General features: G+C 45.8%; 1 protein-coding gene and 1 pseudogene across 2 annotated transcripts in view; both read left to right on the top strand.

Annotated features, from left to right (window-relative positions):
- Positions 1-18,184, top strand: part of LOC309666436 (olfactory receptor 2F1-like) — a 617,177-nt pseudogene that overhangs the window by 148,938 nt on the left and 450,055 nt on the right. The window lies entirely within an intron of this gene.
- Positions 669-5,376, top strand: NOBOX (NOBOX oogenesis homeobox; the record flags this gene model as incomplete). Its single annotated transcript, XM_082473912.1, has 7 exons — positions 669-1,305; positions 1,729-1,938; positions 2,076-2,271; positions 2,544-2,629; positions 2,849-3,080; positions 3,393-3,697; positions 4,197-5,376. Coding segments are annotated over 7 exons (2,166 nt in total), but the record flags the coding sequence as incomplete, so codon positions are not given.

Below are 18,184 nucleotides of genomic sequence, written 5' to 3'. Positions count from 1 at the left end.
CTGATGAATCAGTCATAGCTCAGAGAAGGACACACAAGCTTGGAGGATGAGTGACAGGAGCTTTCAGTGCCAGCCAGGTCACTCTTCCTTACCTGTAAAAGGAGGGCGTCCACCTGGGCCCGAGGCCCCCGAGTGACGTTCTGCTTTGCAGGGAGGGGATGGGGGTGTGTATGAGGGAGAGGAGGGTGGCGGAGGACAGAGTGGGTTATGTGGCAGGTCAGGGTGGACATTCCTGTTAGCTCCTTTGATGTCCTTGCCTGGGCTGCTGGAGACCACTTGGTCCCGCCGTGTCCCTGCTCTGAGCACTGACGCCTGTGTCTGCCGCAGGAACGAGGTCCAGTCTGAGAAGCAGCACAGTCTCCATGGATTTCTCTCTCTCTTCCCAGCCCACCCCAACATTTGTCCCCTAGAGACCCCTGAATAGATGCCTGTCCCTCAAACTCACATTCCAGGTCTCGGGGAGAAAACAGGGAACTCACAGAGAGTAAGTTCCCCCCACATTACGATTGCACCCCTACTGTCTAGGTATGCGAGCTCAGGCCCTTCATGGCTGCATCTATTTGCTTTTGCTTTTCCAAGCTGTGGGATAATCTAATTTGATCCTCACAGTAGCCGAGTTAGGAAGGTACGCCTGGAATGATTACCCTATTTGATAAGTGGACAAATGAAAGCTTCAGATCAAACAGAACACCCGTTGCAGACCAGGCTCTTCCTTCTCCCGAGCTAAGGTCAGGGGGTGCCGGCTCTCCACAGGTCAGGAGGGCGGAGACAAGCCCCCGGCTGCCAGGCTGGAGGAGGAGGAGGAACCCCTGCAGAGTTCAGCCCCCCACACTCAGGAAGCCCCAAGTGAGGACGTGCCCCTCTCCTGCGCTGCTCCCGGGGACAAGCAGCCAGCAGAGGCCGCTGGAGAGGTAGCTGGGGCCGGTGCTGGGAGAGCCTGCCAGCGCCAGGGCTCGGGGGCTGTCCGCAAAGACAGAACCCTGGGCCCGCCTAGACCCCAGCCTCCGGGGGAAGGGCACCCCCTCCCGGCGAGAGAGGGGAAGCTGGGCAAGAGGCCCTACTCTCCAGCCGCCGGTAAGCAGAAGAAGCCTGACGCTGTGGGTCCGGACTCCACGGCCTCTCCCAGTGTCGCTAACCCAGCCCGGGCCACGTACAACCCAGTGCCTTGTGGGTCAGGCCGGGGCTCCTGCCATCTGGCCAACCTCCTCAGCACGTTGGCCCAGAACAGCCAAAACACAGACCAGAAGAAGTCCCCGGAAGTCACCTGCCAGGGCCGGAAGAAGACGCGAACTCTGTACCGCTCGGGTAAGTCCCTGAAGGTGAGCGGAAACCTAGGGGGCCTGGCGTCACCTCTGGGAAAGCTGGGCTCAACAGAGAATGCAGCAGCCCCAGGAGAGAGGGGTGTGGTTGGTTTGTACGTCACCTTGGCTGGGTCTTCTCTTGACCTGTGCAGGCCATGACCTCTGACCTCAGAGGGAAAGGTTGGGTTTTCTCCTCAGAATATGAAATTGGGCCCAGGGTAGAAAGCGGCAGGAAAGTGAACACCACACAGTTCCCTGCCACAAAGCCTGAGAGAGAGGAGGCCCCAGCCCAATGGGGAACTTAGTCGCAGGGCTCTGGGGAGGCCCTCGGGTTGGGGACAGCGGTCCCATCTGGAGGGCATCTGTTTCTCTCCTCTGCTCCCGCATCGCTGGTGTTCATCCTCAAGCCAGTGTCTTCTTCTTCCAGACCAGCTGGAGGAGCTAGAAAGGCTCTTCCAAGAAGACCACTATCCAGACAGCGATAAGCGCCGGGAGATTGCCCAGACGGTGGGAGTCACCCCCCAGCGCATCATGGTAACGGGCACTGGCCCTCGGTCTCGGGGGGAGGAGAGCCCACGCGCCGGCACTCTGGGAGAGCCAAACAAGTGCTCAGCACCTCCCGGACAGGGGCTGGGGTGAGGCCGCAGACGGGGCTGTGCTCTTGCCTGTTTCCACACTGCCACAGCCTTAGAATATGAGAAGAGGAAAGTGCCTCAGAGGCCATCTCGATGAACCTTTCCCTGCCAACCTGAGTGGTGCAGTGACCTCCTACAGTCACGGAGACATCATGGGACAGCAGGACTGAGCCTCAGGCTCTACCCTGTTTCTCAAGCTCTTCGGGTGTCTCTCCCCTACAGGTGTGGTTCCAGAATCGCCGGGCAAAGTGGCGAAAAGTGGAGAAAATGACTGGGAAGGAGAGCAAGGACGCTACTGCTGGCCCTGCCCTCAGCCCCACCAGCAACCAGTGCAGGTAAGACTTTCTCCTCTTTCTGGCCCGTCCCCATGGGCAGGAACTGGGGGCTAAGCTGGGATCCTGGGCTCTAGGGGGAGAAGGGACTGAAAGGCTGGGTATAGGGAGGTGTTGGCTAATAGTTAGAGGGATTTTGACTGCATGGGGTTGGCAAGTTGCCCAGTGCCTTGTAGGAGGCACAGTTTGGAAATCTGGGTCCCTTTCCCTACACTGAAGCCCCAGTCTGAATCCAGGGACTGCCCGAGCTACAGTCTTCACTCGTCTCCCTCCAGCTCTGCAGCCGGACCGCCACCTGCTGTGCCCGCGGACCGGGAGCCTGGGACCTTCGCTCAGGATTCCCCGCTGGATCCCCTTCCAGGTGAGCTGACCACCTTCCGAGGGTTGTCTGGGGAATACAGCGGTGCGGAAGACGGCAGAGTCAAAGGGCTGTTTCTTGAAAGACCTGGGAGTGGCCGGAGCTCCCCACGGTTTTGTTCAGGGGGACCCGGGCTTTGTGCACTTGGGCCACACCCAGCGCTGCCAAGGCTGCCCCCCACTTTCGTACTCTTACAACCCCCCCTTTGACCTCTGTTCCTAGAGCCCCCCATGCTGCTGACATCTGACCAGACTCTGGCCCCGACCCAACAGAGTGAGGGTACCCAGAGGGTGGACGTGACCCCACCACTCTTCAGCCCCCCACCTGTCCGAAGAGCCAACCTTCCTTTCCCCCTCGGCCCCGTGCACACCTCCCAGCTGATGTCTTTGCTGCTGGATACCCCAGGCAACGAGAGCAGCCGCAAGGATGGCCCTTGTGGGCCGTGGGGGACAAGGTACGCAACCTAATGGCGGTGGTACTTGACTTATCCTGGGGGAGGCACGGGAGGAGGAAAGATAGACGGAGCTTGGGAGGGGGGAGGGTAACTGAGAGAAGCAAGGAGTAGTAAATGTGATGAGGATTGGGGCGCGAAGGATCTAGGACATCACAGCAGTAGCGCAGGCACGAGGATGAGACGCTAGAGCAGGAGGAGAGAGAATAGGCGGCGGCGGGTCTGGGGTCGTGGAGATGGGGAGGGGAGCCTCGCTGCGCCGTAGGAATGGGGCCGCCACCTGAGCTGCACCAAATACTCCTCTGTCTCTCTCAGCGTCACGCCACCCCCCGCCTGCTCGTACTTGGAGGAGCTGGAACCCCAGGAATACCAACCCAGCAGCCAGCCAGGACCGTTCCAGTTCTCCCAGGCTCCACAGACCCAGCTTTTCCAACACCCCCAGCCCCAGTTTCCATACCTGCACCCCTTCCCCTTCCACATGCCCAGCTCCCTGACCCCTCCACTGCTGGAAGACTCTCTGTCTACATTGTCCTATGGCCCCAGCGGGGGCACATCCCAGGGCTACTTCCCAGGCCCTCCATCAGGGCAGATCCTGCTGCAGCCACCTGCTGGGAATATGGGTGAGTCGGGGCTGGAAGAGAAAGGGGCCTTTGGTGACTGAGGACGGTGAGAAGGGAGAGAACCTCATGAGCTGGAGGGAAGGCACGGGGGTGAGTGAATCACTGTTATTTAAAGAAAGACCGCTTGTCTTTACGAAGCTTTTCTTCCTCAAGTTTCTTGGAGGTTTCAGAGCAGAGTAAGAATCAGCAAGAGAGCTTTGGAGTGAGGAAAAGCAAAGTTTAAAAGTCCAGCTCAGCTTTTGGCTCTCCTGAGGTTCCTGGACTCTGAAACGGGGATAATATTCCCATATCTTAAAGGGCTGGGTCTGGATTAGGAACAACATGCGTGGAATACTTGGCACAGGATAGATGGTAGCTGATGTGAGTACCCGATGGGCCACCTGGACCCTGAAATCCTGGAAGTGACCATCTTAGGAGGACTCAGTTCCAGCAGAAGGGGAAGAAGAGATGCTGGTTCCCAGTCTCCTGCCTGCGTGAGAGGGCACCCACTCGGCCTGACCCACGGTCCACTTTGTGTCACTGTTACCCAACCGTAGGACCTCGAGACAGGAGCCTGCCTGGTCCTGCGGGGAGACTCGCTCCAGGGTCCTAACCCGTGTTTCTGTGGAGCAGGGAGGGGACTCTGTCACAGAACACGTTGAACGTGGTAGGTGCCCGTCATCCTGCTTACTCTTCGTTGTGCTTTTTGATCCCACAGGTACAGTCCCCTGGAATGACCCCTGCCTGCCAGACCTGCCCTTCCCCAGTTCCTTCTGTCCGCAAGCTCTGGGGGGCCCCCCGGGAGGGGACGGCTACTTCCTGGATCTGTTTGCGGCCCCCTGTGCTCAGGCTTCGAGCAGGCAGCCTTCTCCAGGCCTCGCCCGGCTGCCTGAAGGGACGAGGCCCGGAGCTGAGCCCCTACTCAGCAAGGCCCAAGAGGAGCTGCCTGCCGCCGCCGTGGAGCTGCCCTCAGCCCCTGAGGAGGGCCGAGAGGAAGACCAGACCAGCCACGGCCCCTAGTGCTGCGGCCGCGGAGTGAAGAGGCCACCCTGCTGGGGAGGGTTGGGACGCCCCAGAGTAGACGGCGGTTGAAGTGTTTGTTAGGAGAGACTGGACTCTACGGATGGGGGTGGAGGTAGCGCGTTTCCCCCCTCTGTGGGCTCATCTTGCTGGACGCTGATTGATTGATTTGAGAAGGAAGAGGCCTGGCCCTTCCCTTTCCCCACACCTCTGGATGGTGGCCCTGAAGAAAGAGGGTGGCCTGTATCGCCTCCGAAGTTTGTATCAGTTTGTGTTGTTTCCTTTCCTTGCTACACGGATGAGCCACAGTGTCTACTGTAAGCAGTAAACTGGTCTACGCTTGGGTTCCTCTCTGTGATGATGTGTCTCCCCTCTCACGCCAGTGCAGGCCGCCGTGCTCGTCCCTGCTTTCCACTCGGCTGACCAGCTGCGTCCTGGGCGGCCCAGGCGAGGTCCCCGTGGGGCGGGATCACGTGGAGCCTGGCACCCTCCCGTCTCCTGCTTCTTGGACTTCGTCCCTGCTCCTGCCATTAAACCGTGTTCTAGTCCCAAACCCAGAACTGAGCCTGAGCAAACCTGAGCCCCGGCCCTTCTCTGGAATTAGGGCCCTGCAGTGGTAGGATTACCGAGAGAAGCTCAAGGCTATTTAGGTTAAGCCTCTAGAATTGTGAACCATGACTTTTATATTCCCAGTGGTTTTTTTTTTCTGGAGTCGGGGGGCGGGGGGGGGGGAAATGAGGGGTGGGAGGACCAAGAAGAGGATGCTCATATATATATATATATAAATATATATTTATATATTTATATTTATATATATCTTTATATATATTTATTTATATATATTTTTATATATATTTATAGACACAAATTTAGCACCCACATCTGATGACCCTGCAGTGCCCAAATACCTAGAATTTGAGGGCTGTTGATTCAAACCACCTCACTGTGCATTTGACGAGTGTACATCGGGTGCCATTCTGGACCTCCAAGGCTACGATCATTGGAAAATACACAATTTTTTTTTTAAACATGTATTACAAGCAATTATTAACTTAAATCCATCATACTAGTTCTAGCGTCATGGCTCATGAGAACTGAAAAGGAAAAATATTTAGAAATGGAGAAGAAGTGTCTTAGCTACACAAACGCATGTCCAGGTATCTGTGTAGGGTTTTAAAGACCAACAATATTTAGTAGCTTTGCACTAGTATTCTACTGCCACACAAGGATCCTAATAGCTGGGCTTCAGTAGCCTTAATTTAGGGATTGCAACATGTACACTGAAGTAGTAAATGTCTTATATTGTGATGTAGCTAGGTCTTTCTTTTAAAATATACATCTCTCTTTTGTTTTCACATTTTGTCTCATGATGCCCATGAAATGAGCAGCCTAAAAACAGACGTAAGGGGAAAAGATTCTTCTATGTAAGGGGTAAAAAACAACAACTGTTCAATTCCATGATACTTTTCCTCTCTTGCCATCAGTCACCACAACATACTGCTGCTTTCAAAGCCCTACAAGGAGGCTGGATATCTTCTCCTCCAGATCTTAACTGATTTAGGTTCCTGCCACTCAGATAAGTAACGCCTTGTATGGATAGCAAAACAGTAGATATCTAAAGCCAAGAATTTAAGGATGATGGGCTTTAAGATCTGTGCTTATATGCAACAATTAGATTTAAAGTGTTAGGCAATCCAATAGTATACTGAAAACAAAATGAGTTAATTGAGAATTGAGAATGAATGATAGACCAAACAAAGAGAAAATGGTGAAAACGTCTTAGAAGCATAGAATCCTAAGCTGACAAGTCCAACCACCTGGCAAATGCAGGAATGATCTCTATACCACCACTGATGGAGGATCATTCAGTCTTGATTTTCTAGGGGGGCTGCAAAGGAGGGGGCGGCTAGCTCCTTTGCACAAGAGCCTACAGAATGTTTGAAAGTTTTAATTATTATGAAGTTCTTTCTTCTACTAGGAGGAAGTCAATATTGTTTAACTGATCTGAGTTTTGCTTTCCACGTGCTACAAAGAATAAACCTAATATCACAAAATCTGAGGACTGTATGTCATTCCTCAGAGCCCTGGCCTCAAGTGGCCCGGTCTCACTCTTTACCACCTTAAATTCCTCTCTTCGAATGAATATGAGTTTGTGGATGTTCCTTTTAAGAGTGGTGCCCATGGGACAGGATCGAAAACTCAGAGATAAACTCATGCACCTATAGTCAATTAACCTACGACAAAGGAGGCAAGAATATACAATGGAGAAAAGATAGTCTCTTCAATAAGTGGTGCTGGGAAAACTGGACAGCTACATGTAAAAGAATGAAATTTGAACACTCCCTAACACCATACACAAAAATAAACTCAAAATGGGGACTTCCCTGGTGGTCCAGTGGTTAAGAATCTAACTTCCAATGCAGGGGACGTGGGTTTGATCCCTGGTCGGGGAACTAAGATCCCACATGCCATGAGGCAACTAAGCCCACGTGCTCTAGAGCCTGTGCACCACAACTAGAGCCCAAGTGCCACAACTACTGAGCCCCTGTGCTCTGGAGCCCGTGTGCCACAACTAGAGAGAAGCTCATGCTGTGCAAAAAAGATCCTGCATGCCGCAGCAAATACCCAACACAGCCAAATAAATAAATTTAAAAAAATAAACTCAAAATGGATTTAAGACATAAATGTAAGGCCGAATACTGTAAAACTCTTAGAAGAAAACAGGCAGAACACTGACATAAAAAGCAATATCTTTTTGAATCCACCTCCTAGAGTGATGAAAATAAAAACAAAAATAAAACCGAACCTAATTAAACTCAAAAGCTTCTGCACAGCAAAGGAAACCATAAACAAAACGAAAAGACAACCCACAGAATGGGAGAAAATATTTGCAAACAAAGCAACTGACAAGGGGCTAATCTCTAAAACATACAGACAGCTCATGCAGCTCTATATCAAAAACACAAACAACCCAATCAGAAAATGGGCAGTGGGAATGTAAACTGATACAGCCACTATGGAGAACAGTATGGAGGTTCCTTAAAAAACTAAAAATAGAACTACCATATGACCCAACAATCCCACTACTGGGCATATACCCTGAGAAAACCATAATTCAAAAAGAGTCATCTACCACAATGTTCGTTGCAGCTCTATTTACAATAGCCAGGACAGGGAAGCAACCTAAGTGTCCATCGACAGATGAATGGATAAAGAAGATGTGGCACATATATACAATGCAATATTACTCAGTCATAAAGAGAAACGAAATTGAGTTATCTGTAGTGAGGTGGATGGATCTAGAATCTGTCATACAGAGTGAAGTAAGTCAGAAAGAGAAAAAAAAATACCGTATGCTAACACATATATCTGAAATCTAAAAAAAAAAAAAGGTCATGAAGAACTTAGGGGCAGGACGGGAATAAAGATGCAGACCTACTAGAGAATGGACTTGAGGACACAGGGAGGGGGAAGGGTAAGCTGGGACAAAGTGAGAGAGTGGCATGGACATATATACACTACCAGATGTAAAACTGATAGCTAGTGGGAAGCAGCTGCATAGCACAGGGAGATCAGCTCGGTGCTTTGTGACCAGCTAGAGGGGTGGGATAGGGAGGATGGGAGGGAGGGAGATGCAAGAGGGAAGAGATATGGGGATATACGTATATGTATAGCTGATTCATTTTGTTATAAAGCAGAAACTAACACACCATTGTAAAGCAATTATACTCCAATAAAGATGTTAAAAAAAAAAAAAGGCAGAGGATCTAAATAGACATTTCTCCAAAGAAGACTTAGAGTTGGCCAAAAAGTACATGAAAAGATGCTCAACATCACTAATTATTAGAGAAATGTAAATCAAAACTACAATGAGGTATCACCTCACACCAGTCAGAATGGCCATCATTAAAAAGTCTACAAACAATAAATGCTGGAGAGGGTGTGGAGAAAAGGGAACCCTCTTGCACTGTTGGTGGGAATGTAAATTGATACAGCCACTATGGAGAACAGTATGGAGGTTCCAGCAATCCCACTCCTGGGCATATATCTGGAGAAAACCATAATGCGAAAAGATACATGCACCCCAGCGTTCACTGCAGCACTATTTACAATAGCCAAGATATGGAAGCAACCTAAATGTCCATCAACAGAGGAATGGATAAAGATGTTGTACCTATATACAATGGAATATTACTCAGCCATAAAAAAGAATGAAATATTGCCATTTGCAGCAACATGGATGGACCTAGAGATTGTCATACTAAGTGAAGTAAGTCAGAGAAAGACAAATATATGATACCACTTACAGGTGGAATCTAAAAAAATGATACAAATGAACTTATTTACAAAACAGACTCACAGACTTTAAAAAAAAACATGGTTACGAAAGGGGAAAGATGGGGGGAGTGATAAATTAGGAGTTTGGGATTAACGTATGCACACTACTATATATAAAATAGGTAATCAACAAGGACCTACTGTATAGCACAGGGAACTCTACTCAGTATTCTGTAATAACCTATATGGGAAAAGAATATGAAGAAGAATGGATATATGTTTATGTATAACTGAATCACGTAGCTGTACACCTAAAAGTAACACAACATTGTAAATCAACCATACTCCAATATGATTTAAAAAAAAAAAAAAAAAGAATGGAGTCAGAACTGAACCTTACTTGGAGTTCTGGTCAATTGCATTGTGCAGTATGACTGTTTACCTCCATCAAATAGGACTTTCTCTTCAATTAATGTTGTCTGGAGAGAAATTGGCCTTTATTTATTTTTTTAGCCAGTTCATATTCTTGATCCAAGACAAACTTTTTGTCAACTGTGACCCCCTAGGTCATTTTAACAGAAGCTGTTTTAAAGCCGTTCTCTCTCATTTTGTATTTGTAGAATTGACATTTTGAATCTAAATATACAAACATTTATATTGCTTGTTTAGTTTCATTTGGTTAATTTTAACCCATTATTGACACTGTTAAGATGGTTTGGAGTCCTTATATAGATTAGCCATATTTTTGCAATTTTTTTCTCCCTGTAAGTTTGTTCAGTATGTTTTATGAATTTTATGAGCAAGTCATTCAAAATTAGTAAACAGGATACAAGCAAGTACAGAACATTTTGACGTAACTCCTTGAAAATATTAATGAGCACTTTTTTGAGTAGAGAGTTAAACTAGCTAAAATCCTCCGTCACTATATTATCATCCAGGGCCATCCTTTGCCGTTCACAGGATTTTGGGAAAAAAAAAACCTTTGCTGTATGACTCACTAAAATCAAAACATATTCTCTTTATAGCACTCTAATAATTTAATGTTCTTGGAAACATAACCACATAATAAATAAGATTCGTTTGGCATGGCTCATTCATAAGGAACACCTATTGTCTTTTATGATTATTTTAATCTAAATGTTCACAAACCATCTTTCAATCATCTCTTCCAGTAATTTATGAGAATTTTACATTAAATTTATTCTCCTTTAGTTTCTACAAATCATCTCTTTGAAAATTAGGACAATTGCCTGTTTTAAATCTTAGAGATCCTCTCCTGTTCTGCTCTGGAAGAAATATAGAATTAAATACAATCTATAATTAAATATAAATCAGCTATAAGACTCCTGTTTGGGTTTTGAGACCATCCTGGGTTTTTTGTCCAATGCTTTTAATTTCTAGAATGTTGTCTTTTCTGGAGAAGACAGACTAAAATAAGAGTCACATGTTCTCGGTATTATATGTTGACGTTATAATGTGTTCCTTGAGAAGTACATTTATCTTTTCCCTGTTCTTCCTGTTCCAAGTTTGGTTTTATTATTATCACTGCTAGTCTTACTGTTAGTATTGGTCTTTAGCATGTTTTGCAGCACTGAGTTTCTGGGTTCCACACTTTGAGATATTACCCTTGAAATTCCAGGATGTTCCTCCTTTTAACTTGTACATCTTTTCAGCCCTTTTAAAATCTGAGCTTGTAGCCACAGTGTTACCTTTTGGATGACTTCTTCCATTGCTCATAATAATTACCTGGGATTAGACCCGCAGAATGTCATAGCTCCACATGCCTCTGAGCCAACCCCATTTGGAAGGATCTTGAGCTAGAATTAGCTATAGCTCTTGTTTTGGATTTGGTGGGAGTGAGGGAGCAGACACTGCATGCTGGAGGGCCATGGTCAGGCGACTTCTCTCCTTAAATCACAGGGCACGCACATTTCAGCACTCCTCCCACATCACCCTCCCCCCGTGCCCCCTCCCCCCAGTCCCCATCCTCTTGATGCAATCACCCTCCAACAGTGCAACAGTGTGCAGTTGGTGGGAGCAGAATCCTTCCTTGCAGACTCCAGAAAAAAACCCCTTCTACGCCTCCAACTTAAGCTTGCACTCTCAGAGTTTTTCCACTAGATGGCGGTCCACCACCACTTTAATTGTGGCCTTAAAGTATTCTGGTTGTTTACAATAAGAAAGCCCATAATAATTCTTTCTCTCAAACGCCCTAGAGCCACTGAGATCAGGTTCAAAGATATTAAAGTCCCTTGGGTTGCAGCTTAGTTTGCCAGATAAAATATAGTGTTCAGTTAAATTTGAACTGCAGATAAACAACAAATAATGTTTTTAGTATAAGTATGCTTCCTGCAATATGGGGGTGCCCTGTATTTTTATTTGCTAACTTTGGCAGCCCTAGTTGCAGCACTTTGCTAGGGACAGCTACATCCACCATATCTTCGCACTTCAAACAGATTGTCCAGGAGCCAGGAATTGGGCTCTGCATCTCTACTCACCTTTCTTGCATTTCAGGCTCTGAACAGTCCTGTTCATTTAGTATTTTCCTCCCTCCTGCCATTATAACACCCTCCAGTCAGGCTCCACACTTGTCTAAAAAGATGCTCTAAAATCTGTTGGAATCCTATTATATTTTCTGTTCCTGTTAGCCACATTATTAATTAGTTACTTATGTATTTCTGAGATAGTCCATTAGAACGTATTTTGAAATGCATATTTTAACGTCATTTGCGCTGACAGAACACAGAAAAACAGGCTGCAAAAGACAATTTGGCTTTTGTTGATTCCACTCCAAGTCTTAAATGGTCTTGATTGATTAAGAGTAAGTCTGATTTCCTGGAAGTGAAGAATCTCCTTCATTCACCCAGAAGTGGTGTCATTTTAGGGCCCAGGGAAAGTCTGGGTTATTTAGGGTTCTTATATTTGTAGTTTAGTTTATAACGTTCTTTCAAAAACACCCTCTCATTTGAGTTTCATAACAAAGTCCTGAGAAATGAAGGCAGACACTCATTCCGTCATTCAGTGGGGGTTTACAGGCAGCAACAGCACTGGGTGAACACAAAGATAAATAAAACGTCTTTCCAGGTTTCAGGGAACTCAGTCTTGCTGGGGAGTCAGACAACACAAATGACCAGTTACACTGCAGGAGGGTGACCAGCCATGAGAACAAGGTGTGACATACGTCTAAAAGTTGCAGCAGCCATGTCTGCTGGGGCTAAGAAAGCTTCAGAGTCCAGGGCATTACTCATAAAGGAGAGTAGAATTTGGATAAGCAGAGAAGGGAGGAAAGGGTATTTCAGGCAAAAGGCATAGTGAGTGGAAGGCCATTGAGACTGGAAAGATGATTAGGGAGAAGGTCGGAGTGGCTGGATTTGTATGTAGAGAGGCCAGTGGAGGGACTGTGGCCATTGAGGCTAGTAAGGGACAGAGGGAAAGGCCCCATATTCCATGCTAAGATGCTTGAGCTGTATTCTTTGGGTGATTAGAGAGGCACTGGCATTTTTAACTCAAGCATATGACTTGCCCAAATTCGGGTTTCAGAAAGACAAATGGAGCACAAGATTGGAGGGCTTAGAGAGGAGATGCAGGGAGACCAGACAAGGCTATTGAGTTAGTCTAAGTGAGAGATGATGAGAGGCTAGAGAAAAGTAAAGAATGAAGAGGGCCAGATCTGAGAAATATTTAAGAGTCAGGATCATTATGAGAAAAAACTAGCTGAAAGGAATCAAAGAGTAAGGGAAGAGGACAAAGACTTCGGTAATTTAAAAATGCTGTTAATTGAGAAAGGAAATAATGCGGATGGAGCAAATATGGGGAAAGGGAGGCCGTTTAGTTTGTGTGTGTTGAGGCTTTACTTCCTGTGTTCATCTGGATGGACATGTCTAGGGAGACAAATATGGAGCTAGGGTCTGTGAGAAAGGTGAGGACTAGAGGTTACTACTGGGCTTCTTCAGCACAGAAAATGCTAGTTGAGGTCAAGAGACCATACAAAATGGCTCAGACAGAGAGCATGTAGAACGAAGGAAGTGGTCTTAGGATGGACTCAGGGAAACACCAACAAAGGAAAGAAGTGTGAGGCAAAAGAAAAGGTGGCATTGAGATTGATAAGGAATGGCTGAGTAGAGGTGGAAAGAGCTGGAAGAGGCGCTGGATGGGGAAAGATCAAAAGTCCAGCTGGGTCAGGAGGCCTGGAGAGGAGGTTGGACAAATAATTGTGCACATTAGATCTCATTATCCCAATTTATGAGGTTTCAATGATTTCCTAAGAATGCCTTAACTGAGAGGTCTTTTGAGTTTATTTTCCACTTCACCAAATGCAGATATAGGTCTTGCTTCCTGAATGTCAATATATCACGTAAAAAGCTGAAAGATCCTTAATACGTAAGAGGCTATCAATGATAGCCAGTTTTGTGTATGTTTTATGAGGCCAAAGGAGGAACTGAAATAACTTACTTTACTCAGAAACTGGTCCTCAAAACACTAATGATAGTGATAACCATTTATTTAGCATTTATTGTGTATCTAGCTCTTTAATAGGGAATTTCATTTTACAACAACCCTATAAGGTATTATTCATTTGACAGGTGGAAATCTGAGACGCAAGAGAGGTTTACGTATTTGTCCGAAGTTGCAAAATAAATTTTGGACAGGATGTCAACTATGTCAGGAGGTGCCAACTTCAAGAAGCAAAGTATTTTGCTTTAGAGGGAGATAAGAAAGAAGGTCAGAAGGTGGGCGTAAGTGTGATAAAACAATGGGTGTGATCTAGATTAGATTTAGAATAAAATCCCTCCAGAGACCCTCAGTCTGTGTTTAAATAACTTCAACACTCAGTACTGTTTGATTTAAAAAGAAGGAGGGACAGCGTTGTGAGACGTGAGAGGGAGAAGAGAACACTGGTAAAAGGGAAGAGGAAGCTGCAATTCCAAAGATGGAAAGGGAATTGGAATGTACGAAAGGAACAGGCCTGGAGGGGAGCAAAGTGTCTACAAGGGGCCACGTGAGAAGAGGGAGGTGAGGCTGGATGGCTAGGGTGGGTCCAGGCTTATTATCTCGGAGCTAATGAGAGGGGTAAAGAGAATACAGTCAAATCTGAGATCGTTACAATGCACTCTTCCAAAAAGATGGGAGTACAGAGACCAGTGGGGACATCATGCCAGTGTCCCCGAATGAGGTGTTGAGACTAAAATAGTGGTAGGGGAGCAAGAGGGAAGCCATCAATGAGAGTGATGCTAGGAGGAAAACAACAGAATGTGATTGTCTGGGTAGGAAGGAGAGAATGTCAAATTGACCTCAGGTTATAGAGCCCAGGCATCTAGGAGAATGATTTATAAAACATGGAGCTGGCTTCTGCCTCAGCCTTGTAGCTTCTGCATCTTCATGTGTAGCTTTCACATTTTGTTTCTTAGTCTCATTACTCTGGTCAAGTTGCCTCAGGTACATTCATCCATGCACAGTTTTATTGTCTGAGAATGGAATTTCCGACCACACAGATTCCATGGTCCTTTCTGATGTACTTTCGCCCTATTGCTGCTGTGTCATCCTTTCCGTCTGATTCTACCCAGGGCACCCTTCTCTCCAGCTTGGCACCCTTGTCCCAATCCATATTCCTGTAGCCGCCAGGGGTGCAATCTGTTATTTAGAGCCCCCCTCCGAACCACAACAAGCATTGAATCTCCCCAAGTGTCCCAATTTGCCCACTTCTTTATTTTACCTTCTTGTCCATTATTCATTTTGGTTTGACTTTGTTATTTGGATCAGTGAAATCAGGTACATTTTCATACCCAGTGAACTGAAATGTCTCCCCAGAATCAGTTTAAAGGACTTACTGTCAAATGTTTGAAAAAATATTTTATACATCATTTTCTTTGATTTCCAACTGGAAAGCTCCTTCATCTTTTTTCCCCTTTTATTTGTCAATGCCAGTATCATTTGATTTCAAGGAGGAAGCCCCGCCTCTCTGCATAGATTCCATCTTCTATTAAAGATCCTCTTGTCCCTTCCTCCCCTAAAGCTGAACACACAGATACACACACACGCATACGCGCCTGAGACTCTCCAGTTCTTAGGGCCCTGCTCTGTAAGGATGATGAATGGCTGCAGAAACCACTCCTTATCTTTCTTTCCAGTCTGTTGCCTGGCCAAGCTCAATCCAGTCACTAAAACCTGCTTCTTAATCATTCCACAAGTCTGACCACCGGCTCCTCTCACTTTCTCAAAAATCACCTGCCTCCACACGTTCTGTTTACTCACTCTCTGCATTTTATGGCAAGCCACCCTCAGCCCTTTGTGAGCAGCACAAGCTCAGCAGATCATCTGCTTAAATCCCAGAGGTAACGAGCAGGCAGTTGTGATTTGCAGTTTACGACTCACGGGCTGTGTGGCCTTCTGCAAATCATGTCGCCTCACCGGGCTCCACTGTGACAGGGAAGGGGTCAGACACAAAGATCTTTCGGGTTCTTTCCACTCCACCAGTGGGTGATTGTCTCATCCCCACGGGTTGGCCTCAATAAGGAAATGCTCTAGAACTGGCCGGACGAGTCTCACCCACGGATCCCTCGTTTCCTTCTGCGTTTTCCTTTTCTCCCTGAGACTGCTTCTGTGATGGCTGAAGTCTCTTGCTGGATTCGTGACTCTTGTGGACTCTCCCATGGTCGCCCACGGTCAGTCGCCCTCAGGCACTTTTCCCAGCAGAGTCTGAACTTTCTCCCTGGAGCCCTGTGGCCTGTGAGCAGATTCAGAGCCTCCATCTCACGCAGTGCAAACTGACCCAGCTCCTGCTCTACTCCTGGCTTTCCATCTGCATTGTTCAGAGATAATTGCCTCTCTGAATCGCTCAGGTGAACTGCCAGGAAAATATCTGTCTGCCCATTGGTGCTCCTGAGGAACTCTGTGGGCCAGACTCAGGCCCCTCCCTGTAGCAGGCTCTAGCCCTCAGGGCCCTGACTCATGCACCAAGCAGCTGGGATCTGTAGTCACTCCCTCTGAGCTCCCTCACCAGCTTGGAAAAAGTTTACAGCTCACACCAACCCAGCTCCTTTCCTTCACAAGCTCCCACTCACCTGTACTCCCTGAGTCTTCTTTGTGCCGTAGCCTCGCTTTGGGGACCTTCCCTGAGAATTCTGCAGACTGAAGGCATGCTTTGCTTCTTCCTCTTCCAAGGAAGAGGATAGTGAAATTTCCACTCCGTAATTGTCATTGAAAATGGGTGGGTTGGAAGAAATGTGTCAAAAGCCATTAAGTATAGAGAATGTTCTCAGTCCATTTGAATCATGACTAAGTCTGGCACCTGTTTCCCTTTAGCTCATTTGCTTGTAACCTTTGGCCCCCTGGCACACCTGATTTCAGAGTTAGAAGATTACATTAAACAACAGGCTTTGAGCTGCTGTAATCATGCAGCTCCTGAGTCATGTTAATAGCAAATGCGGCTCTAAGGTAACTGAACTCTGTGAGTGATAGGGCCAAGTCACCACCACCAAAAGGTATTTACGCAGAGGTTTGGAAAACCGAGTACAAACACGCACAAGTCTCAGTGATGTGTCTCGGGGTAGGTGGGTGAGGAACGATTGTGTCTATAAAGGGCCACCGTACCAAAATATTGCATTTCTAATTTGACCTCATTAACAAGAAGAGGTTATGATAAGGGCACTAAATACCTTAAAGCACGCAGACAATTATGGGTAGAGCAACATGGGGTCCAAAAGGATGTTGGGTTTATTTCAGGGGGATAAATATGTAACGTAAAAGAAGGAGAGCCAGTGAATGTAATTTCTTTACATTTTCAAAGACTTTTAAACAACTTCTATCCCAAAGGCTAATTTAAAAAAAAAAGAATCAGTCATCCTAGGACCAAAATCCATTTTACCTCATGTCGTGGATATAGAAGTTGTTTAAGAGAAAACAAAATTAGGGAGAATGAACACATCTCAAACTGTGAGCCTTCCGGATACTAACATGCAAGCTGATCTTATTAAAGTCATTATAAATGACATTTTATAAATGACAGAGCAAGTACTGCACAGTAAAAATCTTAAGATCACAGTTAACTCTAAGTGAAATGTTGATGGTGAAAATAAACTTTACAAAGTAGTACTCTAAGTTGTGATTAGGTAAAAGTAACAGATGGAAATTCAATGTGGTCAAGGGCCCAAAGGAAGTGATTCAGCATATATCTATAGGATTTTAAGCTCCAAGCTTGTTACAATTCAGCAAAGGAGCAATAAAAAGGACTGTGGTTTGTCTCCTGAAGACATTATTCCTACCTGGTTTAGCTCAAAAAAACCAACAAAATACTATATATTCATATATGCCTCAAATACAGTCTGTCCAAAAGGTGTTCGTTAATGGTTGTTTTCACAGTTTCTCATAAGAAATTGCTAAGTTTCTAACACATTGATGCCAAGCAGGATTAAAGAAAAAATTGAGTTAAATTCTGGAAATCTGAAGAAGGAAGGGACAATAAATAGAACTGTGCCCAACTTTCTGAAACCTAAAGTATAAAAAAATTAGTAATTCAATTCAAGAAAGATTACTCATACCTAAGCTTTTGTTGTTGTTGTTGTTGTTTTTAAAACCAAGGATCTGAAGACAAGTTGAAGCCAATTGTCTCTTAATTTCCCAGATTAGGTGAGAATAACCTGATTAAACAAATAGATATTAAATTCCTAAAGACAGTTTCAGTCTTACAGAAGTCAGCTCTAAAGGTGCTCAGAAAGTCTTAGCAACTTCAAGCAAGGAAGCAATCATTCAACTAAAAAATTTTTTTACACGTGTATCATTCAGACGTTGATATTTTACCTCTCTGGGAAAATAAGGGAGAGTTCGCCTGGAAAATATAAGGTTGGATATGGCTCTGTTTGAGCCATATGGCCAGTGTTCAAATACTGGTGTGAACAAAAAATTTGGATTATAATTACTGTTATTGCTATTAAGAAGAATCAGTTGTCAGTTTACTTATAATACATACATATTAATATATCATATATTAATAATAAAAAGCTAGCTTTATGAAGAGAGTGAAAAATCTCAATCGAACTTCTCTAAAGTCATCCCTATTTTCGATTTTTTTAGCAGTGTCAGCCTATTTAGGATAAATTAATATTAACCCAAACTTAATTACTATAGTGAAAACTTTTCTAAAGATTAAGCAAGCTAACTTACATTTGAGGATGGATTAAAAACAAAGTGTCTTATCAGAAGTGATATTATTGT

The sequence above is a fragment of the Balaenoptera physalus genome (assembly GCF_965194825.1).
Source record: "Balaenoptera physalus genome assembly, chromosome: 8".
Taxonomy (NCBI): domain Eukaryota; kingdom Metazoa; phylum Chordata; class Mammalia; order Artiodactyla; family Balaenopteridae; genus Balaenoptera; species Balaenoptera physalus.
This window is presented reverse-complemented; position numbering and strand designations above follow the sequence as displayed.